The sequence below is a fragment of the Micropterus salmoides genome, unplaced genomic scaffold (assembly GCF_014851395.1).
Source record: "Micropterus salmoides isolate LMB-PRFRI ecotype aquatic unplaced genomic scaffold, ASM1485139v1 Ms_hic_scaffold_4, whole genome shotgun sequence".
NCBI lineage: Eukaryota > Metazoa > Chordata > Actinopteri > Centrarchiformes > Centrarchidae > Micropterus > Micropterus salmoides.
In genome coordinates, this window is record NW_024043372.1 from 35101769 (window position 1) to 35119061 (window position 17293).

General features: G+C 41.4%; 1 protein-coding gene and 1 long non-coding RNA gene across 3 annotated transcripts in view; both read left to right on the forward strand.

Moving 5' to 3' along the window:
- The window catches only part of ptprga (protein tyrosine phosphatase receptor type Ga), a 466997-nt gene that overhangs the window by 104349 nt on the left and 345355 nt on the right, over positions 1 to 17293 (forward strand). For both annotated transcript variants that reach the window (XM_038695933.1, XM_038695935.1), the window contains exon 3: positions 9512 to 9628. In XM_038695933.1, coding sequence (XP_038551861.1) covers positions 9512 to 9628 — 117 coding nt within the window. The remainder of the gene's footprint in view (positions 1 to 9511; positions 9629 to 17293) is intronic.
- Positions 6157 to 7575, forward strand: LOC119885731. Its single transcript, XR_005441382.1, has 2 exons — positions 6157 to 6404; positions 7318 to 7575. It is a non-coding gene; the product is annotated as an uncharacterized LOC119885731 (long non-coding RNA).

The window sequence follows — 17293 nt, forward strand, 5'->3', positions numbered from 1 at the left end:
CCAACAGTCTCTGTTCTGCACTCCGGGGTGGAGATTTTAGTGGCCACTTGGCTTATATATTTTACAATTGAAAGGTGCAACATGGAATAGTTATGGCTCACTGGCGTGAGCAAAATAACACTACTGGTTTAAATGCTTAAATGATAAAGTGATAACATGAAGTGAAATTAAATGTGTGAGAGGCATCATTATCTATTTGTTAAATAAATTTTATTTTGATATTAAACATCCACATAGCCTATGACCACACTTATGATGTATCAGCGGACGTATTTGTTTTTCATAGACTGCTTCATAGACATAAACACAGAAACTGGAGTGGAAACATTATTTTAAAACAATTAGTTTCAGTACTTTGTCTACTGACAGAGCCAGACAAACATTTGCGGAGGGTCCGCATATTCTCATGGCAGCTTAAGAGTTTGTGCCACGGCCCGCACAAAAAATGTTGAATTATACGCTATGCTACGCTGTGTATCTATAGTTTGGAGGGGCAGCAAATCATGTTTTCATTTAAATATCAGATTGGTTTAGTTAAAGGGATAGTAAGTAATATCTAAGTAATAAGTAATAAAGTATTGTAATCCAATACTCTGTTTGTTTGTTTAAATTCAGTGAATATTTCCTCACAGTTTGCTAGCTCTCTGTTTTGTCTAGTTTTCCTACACAGCCATGGCTCTGTAAATAGAAAACGGCAGTTACATATTGTAACTCCAGATTCTATGACTATGGGCGCAGCCCTCTAAGACTATCTCTAGTGGGTTCATCCCTAATGCGCAGCACTGCAGAGCTTTTGTCTTTGCCCACCAGCAGGATTGGCCACAACCACGGTCTCACCCCATGGCAATCGGCTCCCAAATAGCTCTTTTCTTTTGTCATTCAGGGAGCCAGTGATGCCCATAGCTTAGATGGCTGTACCTATGCTCATAGAATCTGGAGTTACAATACCTAACTATCGTTCTATTTCATATAGGCTTCACCCTCTAAGGCTATCATTAGTGGGTTAGAGGCGAAGCAGGATAAGTCAATGCCTCAGAGTCCGTATGGTACCACCTGCCCAGAGCACTAAAAAAGCAGTCCCCACCCAACATTGTGCAATGCGCAATGGAACTCCACATATGCCCAATGTCACAGCATAATAAAATGACACATTCTCCATGACTTAGGAAGGTTGGGGACAGAGAGGAGGAGGGCCCTGCCACTGTGGAAGCGCATACGAAGTACTCATTGTAACAGTACCAAATGCAGACAGAGCAGAGCTAACATGAACCGTAACTCTCCCTGCGCCATCCAACAGGGGGGAGCATACCACAAGTACACAGAAGATAGTCACTCTAAAAGAACACTCAGTACAGAGTGAGTCATGGAGAAGAGGGACACATCCCGCAGGTAAAAATGGATAAAGGAGGGGGAGGACCAAGAGGCCACGTTGGATATAATCCACCCCTCAGGGCAGTGCCACAGAGGAGGAGATGCCTCTCATAGAGTGCGCTCTAATGGCCGCTGGGGTATCCCTACTGGATGACAGATAAGCCTTAACACAGCCAATGAGACAGGCGCTGTGCTGACAGGGTAAGGCCAGAGACGTATCTCTGTACTGCACAAACAGGCGCTGGGAATGGTGCCAGGCAGGCAACATAACAGGATAGGGCAGGCACATGGCAGAGGAGGTGGGACTCGGCCACCGATTCTGCTAACAAATTCCCTTTCTTCCACCTGAAATCCACCGGACCACGAGCTCTCTTCTGAGTTACATACATGCTACTTGTCCAAGTGGACACAGTAGAACAAGAGAGAGCGATGCGTTGTACAATGCAAGAAATCGTAATGAAAAGTACAGAAAGTCGTGAACACTTGTCATAATTCGGGAGAAATGTGACCCCTTGAGAGGACAATGAAATACGGGAGCCTCCCATGAAAATTGGGAGGGTTAGCAAGTAGGAGCTAACTGGAGCTAACATCTGTGGCTTCTTGTTTACTTCTGTACAACAGCGTACAGCTGCGTGTGATGTCGTGTTATTGTTCTGCGCTTGCGGGACACTTTCAGGCTGCGGACAGTTCATAATAAAGTCTGATATAGGCCACATTTAAGCAATAATGTGAACTGTCAAACAAAAAAATCAGATCTGGGGGGAAAAAAATCGAAATTAAGCATTAAGGCCTGCAGTCTGACTGTAGCCTAAGACATGATGGAGCCACAGAGAGGACAGCCAGATCGCTGACTCTCTTGGCAGATGTCAATGCCAAAAACAGGATGGTTTTGGCAGAGAGAAATTTCAGCTCCATTGCTACCAGGGACTCGAAGGGGGCTTTAGACAGAGCGCATAAAACCAGGGCTAAGTCCTACTGAGGAGCAGCAGGGCGCGACACAGGTTTGTGTCTGCGCACACTCCTAAGGAAGCACTTCAGCAGCGGGTGAGGGAACATCGTCCTGTCACCAAACCTTTGTGGCAGGATGAAACAATGGCAGACTAGGATTTCACCGGGCTGAAAGCCAAACCCTTGTCCACTAGTAGCTGGAGGAACAAGGGCCCACAGGGGAGGGGGCACGTTCAGGGTCCAGGCTCTGTTCCATGCACCAGTGCTAGAAAGCAGCCCAATGAGGACCGAGTGGGTGCAGCTCTAACCACCTGGATGGTGCATACCACATTCTGCGAGAGACCCTAGCCCTCTAAGCGCTGCCTCTCAGCGTGAGCAGTTCCAGTTCGTTTATGTGGAGAAACATGTGGGCTGGCCACAGACTTCCCACCACCCGTGACAGACACATCCTCCCATCGTGACAGAGGTGTGTTTTTGAACACTTTTGAGTGTGAGGATTCCTCCATTAAGCCAGATGTACACTTACAGAGTGGGAAATGGAGATTGTGTACCTCCCCTGACACACAAGGTTGACGGCAGGTGAATGACAACGACAAGTATTGAGGTGACCCGGCGGGAAGACCATGTGATCCACTGACATCATCCTGAATAGCTGCATGACCAACAGGGCTGTTACAAATGTGTGTGGTTTGACGCGGCGGAGCAGGGCTGTTAGAGCTTTCACTCTGTCCTGTAATGACAGCCTTTTTAGTTAAGGACACCTCTGGGTGCAGACAGAGAGAATGTGCTGCTTATGCCATGATTACGCATGAACCCACAGCAGGGCACTCCCTGGGGGGAACGTGCGTAATGTGTAGAGCGGCACACCTGATAACACTATCACACATCTCCCGGCAGATTTTCTTAATGAACAACTGAACAACTGGCATGGGATATGTGTGCATGTGTTATGTCCACACGAAGCATAATGACCGCATTTGTGGACTTATCATGACACTGACAGCTTCCCCGTGCGAAGAGTTGTGTGTGAAAAGGGACCTCTAACTGTGAACAGAGAGATTGCACTGCTTGTTGCTGGGAGCTTGAGGTGCAAGTTAGCTGACAGGCTAACGACACACACAGTCTAGGGAATGTGTGCTTGACAGGTGTGGCTGTTCACTGAGGCAGGCATAGACTGCGTTTATTCAGAAACAGTTTGCACACAAAGAGCAACAAGGTTATTACAGACCCGATCCATAACATACCTGTTGTTGCACCCTGAGCGACGAGGGTCGGACTAGCAACAAGCAATCCGGTTGCTAGATGTTGTTAGCCGCAGCTAATGGCATGGAAACGTGGTCACACAGGGTCACCCTGGATCGGATGATCCTGGGGCAGATCGCATGTTAGCTTCATGATGGGCTCATGGTAGCTTCATGCCAGCTTATGTTAGATTCATGTTAACTCAATGTTAGATTCACCTTGCAAAATGGGAGCTGATTTCCAGGTTTTTTAAATGAAATGAATCACTTTTTTATTGCCTGTGTGTAAAGGGTTTATTACCTCACATAAAAACGATCCACCCGCAGAGTTTTTCTGTCATCTCTGACTGCCATTATGCCTAATCCTAGGTGAAGACTCATTGCCCTCTGATTCTGTACCTTACTCACAGCAGCAACACCGCAGCTAACAAGATGGAGTCCGCTAAAACCGAAAAACAACCTGTTTCCAGAGCAACACAGACTTTAACACAAACTCCAAGTGAGGATAAAAAACAAAAGCAAACAAGAATCAAATCGAGGTATGGTGAAAACACAGTGAACATTGGAAAGGCTTTTGAAAAAACTGATACAGAGTTGGCTTTTATTATAATGGACATGTAACTTACTGCAAAGCATGTGAAATATATTGTGATTTTGTGCTTTAGTTAGATAATGTTAGCTCCCCAGCTTATGCCTAGCAGTTGCTAAAGTTTTATGGTGCAAAATACTACAGTTGTATGGCTTTCCACATTACTATCCTGTGTACCACCTCTATTATGTCAAAGTATTTATTTTAGCCTGCAAGAAATTATGTACAAAGTAGATGTGGAGCGATTCGTTTATACTAGCCTATAGTGATGCAAGGCCAGGGGCAGGCAGCAACGTTAGCATGGTTCCACCGCTGTTTGCTTCTTAACGTTGAGTTTAGATTTATTATTTTCAAGCTGATAAAAATACCACTGTAATGTTACAGTGGGAGTTTACACGAGTTTCCAACATGTTGTGTGAAGCTGTCTCCCGGTGCTTCTATGTCTGCGTGTCCGATTATGCTCACTCATGAGTTCAAGCATGTGTATGAGCACACACCAGGTTGCATTCTAAAATGCGCACCACTAGTGGCCGCTGAAAACTACATATAGCCCCTTTAACAATGTTTTCATTTTCTATTTATCTATTAATATTTAGGACTTTGTAACACACTAAAGAACTTGCTAAGATGGAGAATTTTTACAATGTGAGGCTGTTGATGCTGCTGCAGAGCAATTCAGGAAAGATGTGGCCAACATGACATGATCCAAGGACAACACACTCAGAGGCTTTAGAGAGGTCAGGTGATGGTGGGGAGGGGGCAGGTTATTGGAGGCAGGAAGGAAAGACAAAATGATGTAAAGCTACCAAGAGAAAGACAAGAAAGAGGGAAGGGAAAGAAGTATTTGGCGAGGATGAAGGGGGTTAGGGCGGGGTCTGTGCATAATTACATTTTCTGTTCTGAGCAGTATTGGAAATCAATAATGTAATTCATAGAAAAGCCATAGAGCTGCCTCCCATTGGCATTCATAGACATGAGCCACACTTACATCAAAGAATTAAAACGGGGAGGGGAGTAGCGGTGTCTGTCATTGAAACAAAGACTCACCTTTTGTTCCTCCCGAGCATTTAAATCTCCTCCACAATGCCTTGCAAAAAGCTGGAGACTTTGAGTTTCCATTACGACATGATTGACGTTTTCAGGTTTGCTTGGCGTCCATGTGGAGACATCTCGGCCTGTCAAGTCAAGTCAATTGTATTTATATCGCCCAATATCACGAATCACAAAATGTCTTCACGGGGCTTGCTTATGTAACAAGAACTCCTTTGTGTTGGGTTATGAACAAGCACCACAGGCTAGTATTCCCAGTTGAGTTGTTTTATTCTGTTTGATAGACAATAGACAAAGAGTGCGGTTACTGGACTCAGCAATGATGACACACTTACACGCGCAAGTTAAACTTGAAGAAGTATGTAACTAACAATATTTATTGCAGCATAAATGTGTGCCTGATAATAGACAAACAGTGTGGTTACTGTGGCTACTTGAACATGACACAAGATATATAAAAACACTTGTTACCACACACAGAGCTTAGCAGTTGGCTTATTTAGCTAGCATCATTGCCTAAATGACACTCATGATGGATATTTATGTAAATTGACAATCGCACTTTTTCTTCGTCCATATTTAGCCTCCTCCTTCACATACAATGAACATCAATATAAAGAACAAAAATGAACAATCTCTAAAAAAATAATGTGCAGTATGATGAACCTGACTCCGGCTTACATGGGTAAGTTAAACTGGGAAGAACGTGATGTGCTTCATTCCCTTAAGAACGGCCGCACGCCTAATTTAAAGTGGTAGAACACTGAACCAAAGTACACAAATATGCACTTCAAATACACACTTCTGGTAATTGGCAAGAGGAAGCATTATTAACCATGTTACACTTGGACCTAAATTTGAATGCGAAAGAAAAGCTCTGAAAAGCAAGTCATGGGTGCAGAATAGAAAATAGTTACTGTGTAGGCAGTCAGGATGAAAAATGTATAGATAAATTATTAACTTGTATGAAAAATATGGCTCTGGCAGGACATAATTTCACTGTTTTCAAACAAATAGGGCCTGAGCCACATGACCTGAAGAGTGCAGACTATACAAACACAAACAAGGCAAAACACATTGTGATCCGTGTATGACCAGATTTGGATTTCCAAACCTTGAGTCCCAGCCTGAACTGAACAGAAAAAAACCCATGGTGGACTATTTCACGAAAGGAGCAAGTGGTAGCGCAGCTTTCACGTCCAGATGTAAGTATACGTTTGTCTAACATGTAGCATTTGTAACACTATATAGGAATGGCAACCAACATATCAGACGAGCCAGCTACATCAAATGTCACCTACTAAAAACGAGGGCATGCTTAGTTCATGCTAACAGGAGCTAGCTTCATTGAGTTCTTTGTTAAGTAGCTAGTGACCTGACATCATAATGTGCTTGCCGACACAAAAAAAACTTTCTTTAAGTAGGCTGCTGTAGTACTTTGGAAACATGACGTTGCATAGTACAAATTAGCGAACAGGCATTTGTTTGGGGGTTGAGTTACAGTAGGCTACCGTGTTGTCATTGCTAATATCATGCTTTTGGAAACATAAAAACAGTTATATTTCTGTGGCTACTGTAAGTGTCATAAAGATAGACTAACCTCATACCTTCTCACCTACCATTGTTTTAGGGGTGGATGGAGGATTTAACTGTAGTTTACAACTCAGAATATCATGGAATCTCCCAAAGTGTTGATGCAATTTATAAAAATTGGGATTTATAAAAACCAAGATGGTCTCGTTGCCCAATATTTGAATGTAGCATAACTGTAGCAAGCACTATCAGGACGCAGTAACTTTAGCGATAAAAATGTCTTAGAGGAACGGAGAAGGTGACGAGCCTAAACAGACAAAAAATTGTGCACTGGTTTATGACGCCCGCTCTGCGACACTAGTAGTTTTGGTGGGTCCACCGCCCCCTCGACAAAAAAATCCCTAGGGGAAACACTGGTAATATACTGAAATAAGAATGTAAATGTGTTTTATTGCCAAATGTTTTACAATGCATGTCACATTATAAGTCAATGGGCATTTTATTCTCCAAAAGGGGATTGTTCCTTATGATAGGTGCATTTGGCTCAACCTTAATTGATTCGTTTGTCTCTCCAAACACCTATAGATGGGCTCCTCTGGGTGTGGGACCTCACATCAGCCTCATGCTTCCAGACAGGTCATTCAGCAGCAAGTCAACAGAAGCCTCCTCCCACCTTCAAAACCACTTTTGGTGATAGGAAATACATCAATCTGTTCAGAAATCTTCACCCTTGGCCACTTCCTCTTTTGCACATGGCTTAATTGTTGGTATTGTTGTTTGGTGTGACTACAATAAATACAAGTTATAGTTGATTGTTTTAATAAATATTTCTGCTGATCCTTAGTGAAAGCCCTTTTTACATTTGTGTGTTTGTACTGCACAGAAACTATGCCCAAATGTGTTTTGTTTACCATAAGGAATTGGTAAGCATACAGCCAATACTTGGATGATGATTTTTGGATTAATTTTCCTTGAGGTAGGCTTACAACACAAATACATTTTACAGTAAAAAGCTCCATGTCAAAATTATTCACACTCACTGTGTTAAACACTCACTGAATGAGGACAACATCCATCTAGGTGCCAGATGATTTTATTACTCTGCAAACACATGAATGAACTGCTTTCTTGTTTGCCGCTGGGCCATATTTTGGATGTTTTGCTACAAACAAGTTACAATGTGTAAGTGAAACTAGACTTTGAGAAATGTAATGTCTGTATTTATTACACTTATATTTACACCAGTTTTTTCAGGTGTAGCCTAACCATATATATATTTTTTTTGTATGACTTGGTTCTGTTGAACTAAACTACCCACACTTAAAAGGGCACATTCAATTTAGAATTTAAATGTTATGAGAATCTTGGGAAAATTAGGGTTGGGCTGATAGATGATGCCATCTTGATTGTAACCCCCCCCCTCCGCAAAAAAAACAAAAACAAAAGGGCCTGATCACAAAAGTGCCAGGGCACCAATGTACATACATTTTGTTACAATTTTGAAGGGTTGACTCGTTTGGACTAACACACCAAAGTAAATGAAGAACATCTTAAAAACTATTACATTTGGTGCTAATTGGCCACTGACAGATAACAATAAATGTAAGAGTGTGGAACATTGCTGCATCACTATTTCTGCACCTCATTCATTATAAACCACAGAATAGATGAAGTTTACAAAGGTGTAGTCAGGTGAGGATCAAGGCTCCTCTCCACTTTGTTCAATTAGATAGGTAATTAGCTCAAATGGCTTTTTAATTTTTTGAAATACAATAGAAACACAAGTAGTCCTGATAACCATAATTTGAGCTTGTTTGCAAAGGGCCTTTACCCTGTGAATTATCAAATTATACCTTTGTGTGAACAGTTGTGAAGCAATACAACCAAATAAGTTACACTTTATTTATGCAAATTCTGAAAGTAAGCATTATTGGTCACTTTAGAGCCACATGTTGTTAGCATGATGCTTTTAGCAGTAAAAATAAACAAGTGTTACCCACCAGGGCAGCTGGCTGATCTGAGCTTCCCATGCTGTACAGTTTTATTGCCAAAAATGAAAAACAATAAAAATAAAATGTAACTGGCACATTTCTGTCCACTTAGCAACGCCACAATACAGTGTTGGACAATAACGGTACATGAAATTACAATCCAGTTACATATTTTACAACACTGACAAGGGAAAATTGTTACTTCTCTCAGTGATTATGCCCATCTTCTAGCTGAAGCTATCAAACAGTTTTCATTTGCATCGCTAAAGTTGGATAAACTTGAGTCAACTTTGTAACATGCTAAAGGACTTGCTAAGATGAAGAGTTTTTACAGTGTGCTGATGCTGCTGCAGAGCAATTTAGGAAAGCTGTGGCCGTCATAACATGATCGAAGGACAACACACTCAGAGGCTTTAGAGAGGTCAGGTTATGGTGGGGGGAGGCAGCTTACTGAAGGCAGGAATGAAAGACAGAATGATGTAAAGCTACCAAGTGAAAGGCAAGAAAGAGAAAGAGAGAATGCAAAGAGGAAGATTTGTTTGGCAAGGATGAAGGGGGTTAGGGCGGGGTCTGTGCACAGTCTGTTCCACAGTGTAGATATTCTTTGCTGTTGACCTTTGTTCCTACTGTGAATGTTATTATGAGGCAGCTTGCGTGGTAAGGCAGCTAAGGACACAGTTGGCTGTCATCCTGCCCAGCAGGTATCCGGGCAGGGCAGCAAGAATGCTGCTGAAGCTCTGCTGCTGTTTATGCTAACCCGCCTGTCCACATGTTCTCCTCCCCTGCAGCGCTGACAGGAAGCCAAGCCGAGTCCCAAGCCCCTATCCAAGGCCTGCGCAGGACCACAGCCGTCGGGACACGACACCGGAGAGCTGCCACCGAGGAGACCTACTGGGCCTACTCAGGTGTGTGTCAGTCTACTTCCCTCTCTATGAGAAACCGACTTTTCATTGAGAAATTGTGGTTAGCCCCAGGCCCCGAAGCTAACACTGAGAACATTGAGGTCATGCCCTTGTATTTTTTCTGGCTCTTTTTAAACAAAATGTTATATATATTTCTCAAAATCTTAAATTAAAGTAACAAATTGTTAAAACTACTTACTTGTATGGTGTGTTGTGAACAAAGGTTGGCATCATTTAGCCAGCAGAGCTCAACATGCGTTATCTGCATACGCACCTCATGATATTAATTGACAGACATGTAATAAGTTACACATGTACAGGACAGTCCTGTCGTGGTCACTCCGTGGACAAGAGGGCTGCGTCAGGGCACATTGCCGATGTCAAACTAAATATGTTTACATGTATGAGAGAGAAGTAATTCCCCTCTGGGTCATTGTTCTGCTACAGGTTTTAGAGTGAAATGATTTCCTAATTACTTTTGCTCTCTAATGCTGTGCCTTCATGTACCAGAACCTTTGCGGACAGGAAATGTGCAGGAAATGAGGCACAGATGGACAGTTGTGTGTCCAAGAGAAATACTTCTTTTTATTTTATTGCAAATAAGAATAAGATTTACAGTATTTTATTTCTTATTTTAAATGGCATATTATGTATTGGTTTATATTTAATTTAAAGACATTAGGCTTATGTAACTTTTCAATAATTTAATATGACTTCCTTGAATCTTTCGAAAATCTAGTAATTTTCTTTTTTGGAAAGAAAGTTTTCAAGCACCTCTTTCTTCCCTTGTATTGAACCTGACATTTTTGGTTGGTGTAGCAACTACCAAATTTTCAATAAATTATTTACGCCCCTGCCTTGCTACCCAACACCAGTATTGCTAAAATCCTGGCTACGGGACTGGTCAGCCTTCACTTGTTCAAGGAAGGTGTCTACACGCAACAGACGATTTCATAAGCCTGAAACTTTTTTGAAAAGTTACATATTATCTGGACAAATTATTTAAACTCAGATCAGAAATACCAGCTAGCAGCTTAAAGGGCTGTGTTCAGGGACAGATTAGATGAATAATGGGTTAAGTGCTTCAAATGGAAAGCTGTAGGGAGGCTCAGAACTCTCCAGAGTGCTGTAAGCTACTAACACATCCCATGTCACATACACATTGGGTTAGGTAGCTGGTGCATGCAGCAGTGCAATTCCTATCTTAGAAATGTCTCAAGGTAGTTGTGTATTTCAGGGCCATTCATCTTATGTCAAAAGTGTGTAGGTTCAAAACCTCAGAGCAGGAAAAGAATCAACAATCCACATTCCAAGGAGGAAAACTCCAAAAATGTGCAAAAATTGAAACGCTGAATACATTTTAGTCAAGACTCATCAGTTAACACAAAAGCAATGTCAGTAATTGTATAGCCTATGACAATGAAAAGAATGGAGTCACCACTGGCCCACAAATCATCATCCAATGGGAGCACAGGGACTAGAACTTGGATTATAGAACATAATATGTCATAATATGTAATATATATGTCTTCCACTGATTGATCAATCAGTTTTGTAGCAACACAAGACATAGTAGCAATGGGGTGACTGGCCTTTAGAAAATTCCTGGCTACTATGTCGTGGTTAATGTTAGCACTCTTCTTTCTCTCACTCTCTCTCAGCAACTCTTCTTCTTATCTCTCCCTGGTGCTCCTACGGCCTGGAGATGCCTCCAGGCCATTTTGTCAATTTCACCAGTGCTTCAGTGGAGAAAAAAGCCACATCCACTGTCCCTTTACAGCCTTTAGTTTTTCAGAGGGTAATGTTCACCATGCAAGCAACACAAGCCCCGGGACACAAATTATCTTTTCGTTTATTTATTTCAATTTTTCTACTGGTTAACCTCTGTGGTTTCCCGTCGTGCCTGTGAGAGCGCAGGAGTTTGTGGGTAAAAACAGAGCTGGTGACAGTTAAACTTAGTGTTGCTGCTGCTGATACTAAGATATACAGATGCTCTCCTGCTGTCCCACTGCACGTGTTTGATCGCAGCTCTTACATAAGACGCTGATGTAATGGTGGGCAGGATCCAGGCAAGAGAGGAAAACAATAGAGAGACAGCAGGCTGACATACTGGTGGATATTTTATTTGCGAGTCAATGTAAGAGCCACAGTGAGCAGAAGTTACCAGAAAATTCAGGGTTTTTTCCCCAACGTGGGTTTTGTTGGCCAGTATTGCGTAAGATTAGCACATGACTGTACTTGAGTGGACAAAAAACATACATGTTTTATAATTATAAAAGTTTTATAACAGAATCCTCACCTTAACCTTAACTTAACAATGAAATGCAGTTATTAAGAGGTGAACGAAGGTGAGCAAAAGGTTTTGCTGACATTGTCACTCATGCTTTGCTATTTGCTTTGGTTTCTAAAGTAATTTTTTCAGTGTTTTTGTCGTTTCTAAAAACTAGATTATGTAAAATTACTGTAATAGATGAAAAGTTCTACATTGCTGCAGTCATTTCCATTAAAAACAATTCTGAGTGATATTGTCTTCTCTGACACACATACACACATCCTTTCTCCCCCTAGTTTCATGACTTTTCCAGAGTTTTTAAACTTCCATCTGTCCTAATTAGCTTGTTCTAATCGCGTCCTCCAGAGGTCTGTCCAATCAAGACTGCAGCGGGCCCCGGCTGTTCTGCCCTCTGCCTGATAAGAATGGCAGATTAAAACAAGGCACAACGCTGACAAATCAAAACTTATCTTGGGACGGCCCTATACCTCCAGAATAAGAGACAATGAGACAGAAAAATTTACAGTCACCCTGTGCCTGAGTTTCACTATCACTGCTGGGTCGCAGGGTTGTGTACCAAGATGGTATTTTGTTTTTTTAGGAAATTATTATATGACAGTTTAAGAAAAAAATTTTTATACAGCCTGTAGCAAAAAAAGACCATGTTTAAAAGGCCAATTGTTTTGTCAAAAACAATGTCAACTATGACTGAGAATTTCAGGGAGAAACATCCAACCACTTTCACGAGTATAAAAATGATAAAACATTCAGCAGTTTAAATTAACTTACTTTGTGATTCTGGGTCAATTTTGGATAAACCTGTCAAATATGGCATGGTGCTTTGTTACCAGTTGCACCAATGAAGCGTTCTGAATTTGCTCTAACTCTCTGTGATGCCTTCTCCATAGCAATAGCAGCTGAGGCTCATGTGGTGTCACACAAAATTCTTGACTTGACTAAGTTGAGTAAATTAAGGAACATGTGTGTTAAAGGAATAGTTCAAACTTAGAACATTTTAGGAATTACCAATTTGCTTTCTTTCAGACAGTGAGATGAGTAGATGATCAATCGGAGCTGGAGTCAGGACGTGATTAGCTATACATAAGTGTATTTCCTGAAATGCTGAGATATTCCTTTACAGGAAATTTTTGAACTGTAGTTGTACAGTTGAGAAGAAAAATACTTCCATACCCAGCAGTACTTTCTACTTTGCATTAGTCAACAACAGTCTATTGTCTGACAATGCTACATGAAAATTAAATACGCAGCAATTACAATAAGGCACTGCAGATGACCTAAATGCTTTCCATCACTGATTTTTCTTTTTTGTCTTCTAATGAAGATTTATTGGTGCACTATCTATACTATAATTCACTAATTATTGATTTGAAGTTATGTAGCAGTCAAATGGCATCGTAATCCATCCATCCATCGTCAACCACTTATTCTGCGTACAGGGTCGCGGGGGGCTGGAGCCAATCCCAGCCGACCAAAATTATAATGTTAATTTTAATTATATTAACTGGAAGGTATTATGAGTCTCAAAGTTTAACTGCTTACAATAAATTAAACTCATAGTACATTTATTGGCCAAGCCTTTTCTTATGTAATATAAACCGTGTTGGTATAAACAACTCCCCCCCCCCCACCTTATACCACTGAAACACACACACTCACACAGACGACTGGAAATTAATTTTTTCTGACCTGCACAGTGTCGAGGCTTCCTATGAGTCTCCGGGCGGGAGAGGCGAGCCTAATTTGTGCGTTCTTTGTCGAGATGTTTAACGTTCGACACCAGTCACCACCACAGAGCTCTCAGGCGTTTATGCTGCAGCCTTGAAGTGGCTGTATGAAGATGGAAATTGATGATATGTTGCACAGTCATTTTATTGAAGAGGGAGAGCATTTTATTAGCCTGACAGTAAGTGGTGTTGTCTGTCTTTTTTCACATCTGAAAATTAAAATGTCGCCATAATAGAGGATTAAATTTACAAAAAGAAACACCAAATCATAGTTTGTTCAGTACTAACATGTTTTGAGGCACATGTCGGTGTTTAAAATATATGTGAGACTTGCCTTCTTTGTCACAGTATTTTAAAAATGAATTTATGTACATATTTGAAGATTCAAAGGGTTTTACTTTTTTTCTCAACCAATGATGATTCTCTACCTAAGACACAAAAATCTAACAGGAAGTGACGTGCTTTCCTTTTCCAAACACAACCAATGAAAATGCCACACTTATTCACCATGGGAGAGTTCTATCTCAAAATGTTTTCAGTTGCAACTAGTATGTAAACACAATCGTGTTACAGATTTTCACAATTGCTAAAACACTAAACCCCGTTCTCTGAACCAAAAGCTCTGTGGCCTAAACCCATTTGTCAAATCAGTCCCTCTTTTGGCAAAACCTTAAACAAGTTCAGGTAGTTAAGACACTTTTTGCAAATCTCATCCACTCTTCTTGCAAAACACTAAATACATTATCACTCACTAAAACACATTTTGCACTGTGATACATGCGGCAAATGTTAAACACAGCCACAACCCAGCTGTCATCTTTTACACACAGTAACTCAGAATTCTGCGCACTTTTTCCTAATGATGTGATCAAACCAAAATGTGGTCAAGTCTCTGGCCAGCATAGCGGCAATCTTATCCTTGACTAAGCTATAAGTAAGGGGAAGTCTCTCTACTGTCCATCATCCTTGGGGCCATATAACACTGAACATCTTCTGACTTTTATGGGTGGGATTTGGGATTTTGTGTTTGAGCGTGAGCAGCAGGGTCATCAGCCGGCAGTGCATCCTGTCTATGGGACAATGTCAGCTTTCACTGTGGTGTCCTGCTAAGCAAGTGGTTCAATATCAACCAGCAACCAGTGATTCATAAATGTTTACCTTCAAATACAGCCCTTACCTCAATCCAATAAAGGAGTTTTTCTCTGCCTGGTGGTGGAATGTCTATGACTGAAATTCATGTACTAGGGAAAATCTCTTACAGCCAGTGGAATTGGCCTGTGGTGAGAGATGTGTCGAGTGTTGTTACAATAAAGCTGCATCCAGCACACCCGAGGGTTTTCCTCCTTTGCTTGGGTTGCATGAGATGTGGACAAAGTCCTCTGTCTGGACCCAGCACAAAGACAATTTGAAAGCGCTGTTTGATTTAGAGCATAGATTACATGGTTTTGAGGTGATTGTTTGATTTTGCCAGAGGAGTCAGGGGGTTTGTGAATGTAGTTTAAAGATTAGCTTTTTTGTTTAAAGTTTGGAGAAAATGGATGAAGGTTTCAAAAAATGTGTCTTAGCAATAGTGAAAAACTGTGAAAATGCAGTGCGCTTGCATCACAACAGGGTGATTAAGGCACCACCGTTTCTGTAGAAAATGTTTTGCTATGTTTTGTCGGTGCTGATCTAAGCCCTGGTCACACACTCACTCCTCACATGTGCAAACAACTAATTGCTTAAAGAGGTGGTATTATGCTCATTTTCAGATTCAAAATCTTCTCAAAACCTGTACATACATGCTTAGATCTGTTCCAAACTTTACATACTTGATAACGGTCCCGGCCCAAACGCATCTACATGACAAAACACTTATACTTGTTATAGTTATACTTGTAGCGCCACCTAATGGCAACAGGAAATAAGCTTTGTCATTTGATGCAAATGCTTCACCAGTGCTACACTAAACTTCATCCACATCCCACAGTAAAACACATTTTAAATACTGTACTGCTGAAACAGTCAATACATAGCTGCATACCTGATACTGATTTCTGAAGGTTCAAATTATGGACGCCACTGTAAAGCAACACAAGTTGTCCTGGACTCTAGGTCCAGCTCCTCTCCTGGTTCATCACATGATCAATAAATGTGGCCCTGATCAATCAGAGATGGCTCTCCTTCCTTCTCCTCTTCGCCCTTGTCCTCTTCTTTTTCCTCTTCCTCCTTATCCTCACTAGCGTGTAGTGTGTGTGTGTTGGAAGGCAAAGTTTGGTTTTTCAGCAAGACTGAATGGTTTCGAGTGGAAAGCTTCATTTTGTCCTGAAATTAGGAAGTTTGGGAAATTAAGTGGGAAGTTATGGATTTGAGAAAAGGAGGCATAATTTCAAGAAATGTGTGTAAGCAATCGAGAAAAACTTTAACATTAGTAGTCCAAGTGTTGCCTTGATAAAGATGCATAAAAGGCTGTATACTTAAAGGTTCGGTATGTAAGTTTTAGTGGCATCTAGCGGTGAGGGTTGTGAATTGCAACCTGCGGCTCATGGTGCATTCGGGTGGTCCCATTTCCTGAGTTGTGAAGTCATTCTTCCAACTGAAACATGCTGGCGAGCCTCTGGAATTGGCTAACCTGAATGAACTGCCTAATTACTATATCATTTTAAATGCTGCTTTAGCTGCACAGATAAAATAAATTGAAAGAAAATCAACTGGTCCACCTTGTGTTCGTTAACATCTTTTATACCAGCACTGTGCAGGTTGTTAGTCTCTCTAATAAAGGAAGGAATTTGTGTGTGTGTGTGTGTGTGTGTGTTTTTTATTTCAATTATGTCAGTCATGCACTCGACTTCAAAAATTGTGGTGTTTTGCTGCGGACCCAAGGGAGTGCAGTGTCGGGTTCAGTTCAATTTGGACACGTTCAGAATGAATAAATATGCTAGAGAACAGCGCATCAGCTACGGCGGGAAATGCTCGTGGGGACGGGGCTCATATGCTTCCGCGCGGTAGTGAATTGTGAAAACAGAGTTATGGTCATCACGCAGGTTTGATATACATTAGAAACAATTGTGTTCAAATGGAGTTGTAAGAGTTGTATGAAGTTCTACGGAAGCTGACTATCTAGCAGAATATCTGCCATTGTTGTGTCGTTTCAGTGCGATTAGTGCTGTGTTATCGATGCTGTAGGTGAAACCAACGTGAGACGCACATTTTAAACAAGCACTGCACTGTAAAGCTCAGGGAGGCGTCACGTCGGCACCTGTGACCGGGCAAATAGACTATTTTGTGTGCTTAGAGTGCCTTTCTTTCCTCTTTTTGCCAGGGTAGCGACAGAGATACAATATAACCTTTTTAGACTAGTATTATCAAAGTTTAAAATTATGGCCTATTCAAAACCTTTTCCACATTACAGCCCATCCATATGCGTGGCTGTTTAGTGCACACATATAGCCTCTTGATCAGTCATCTCCATAACAGAGGGAGTGGGCACTGAAAATCTATATTGTTGCTCCGGTTTGCAGTGCCTGTTGTTTGTCTTGGTGGCCCTTGCTTTGGTAAGCCGCACAAAATCTGGGGCCTGCACAACAAAGCAAGTTCAACATGTCAACTGGCAGCAGAACGTCCAATTTTACAAACAAAGAGCAGACTATAATATTATACAAAACCAGGCTA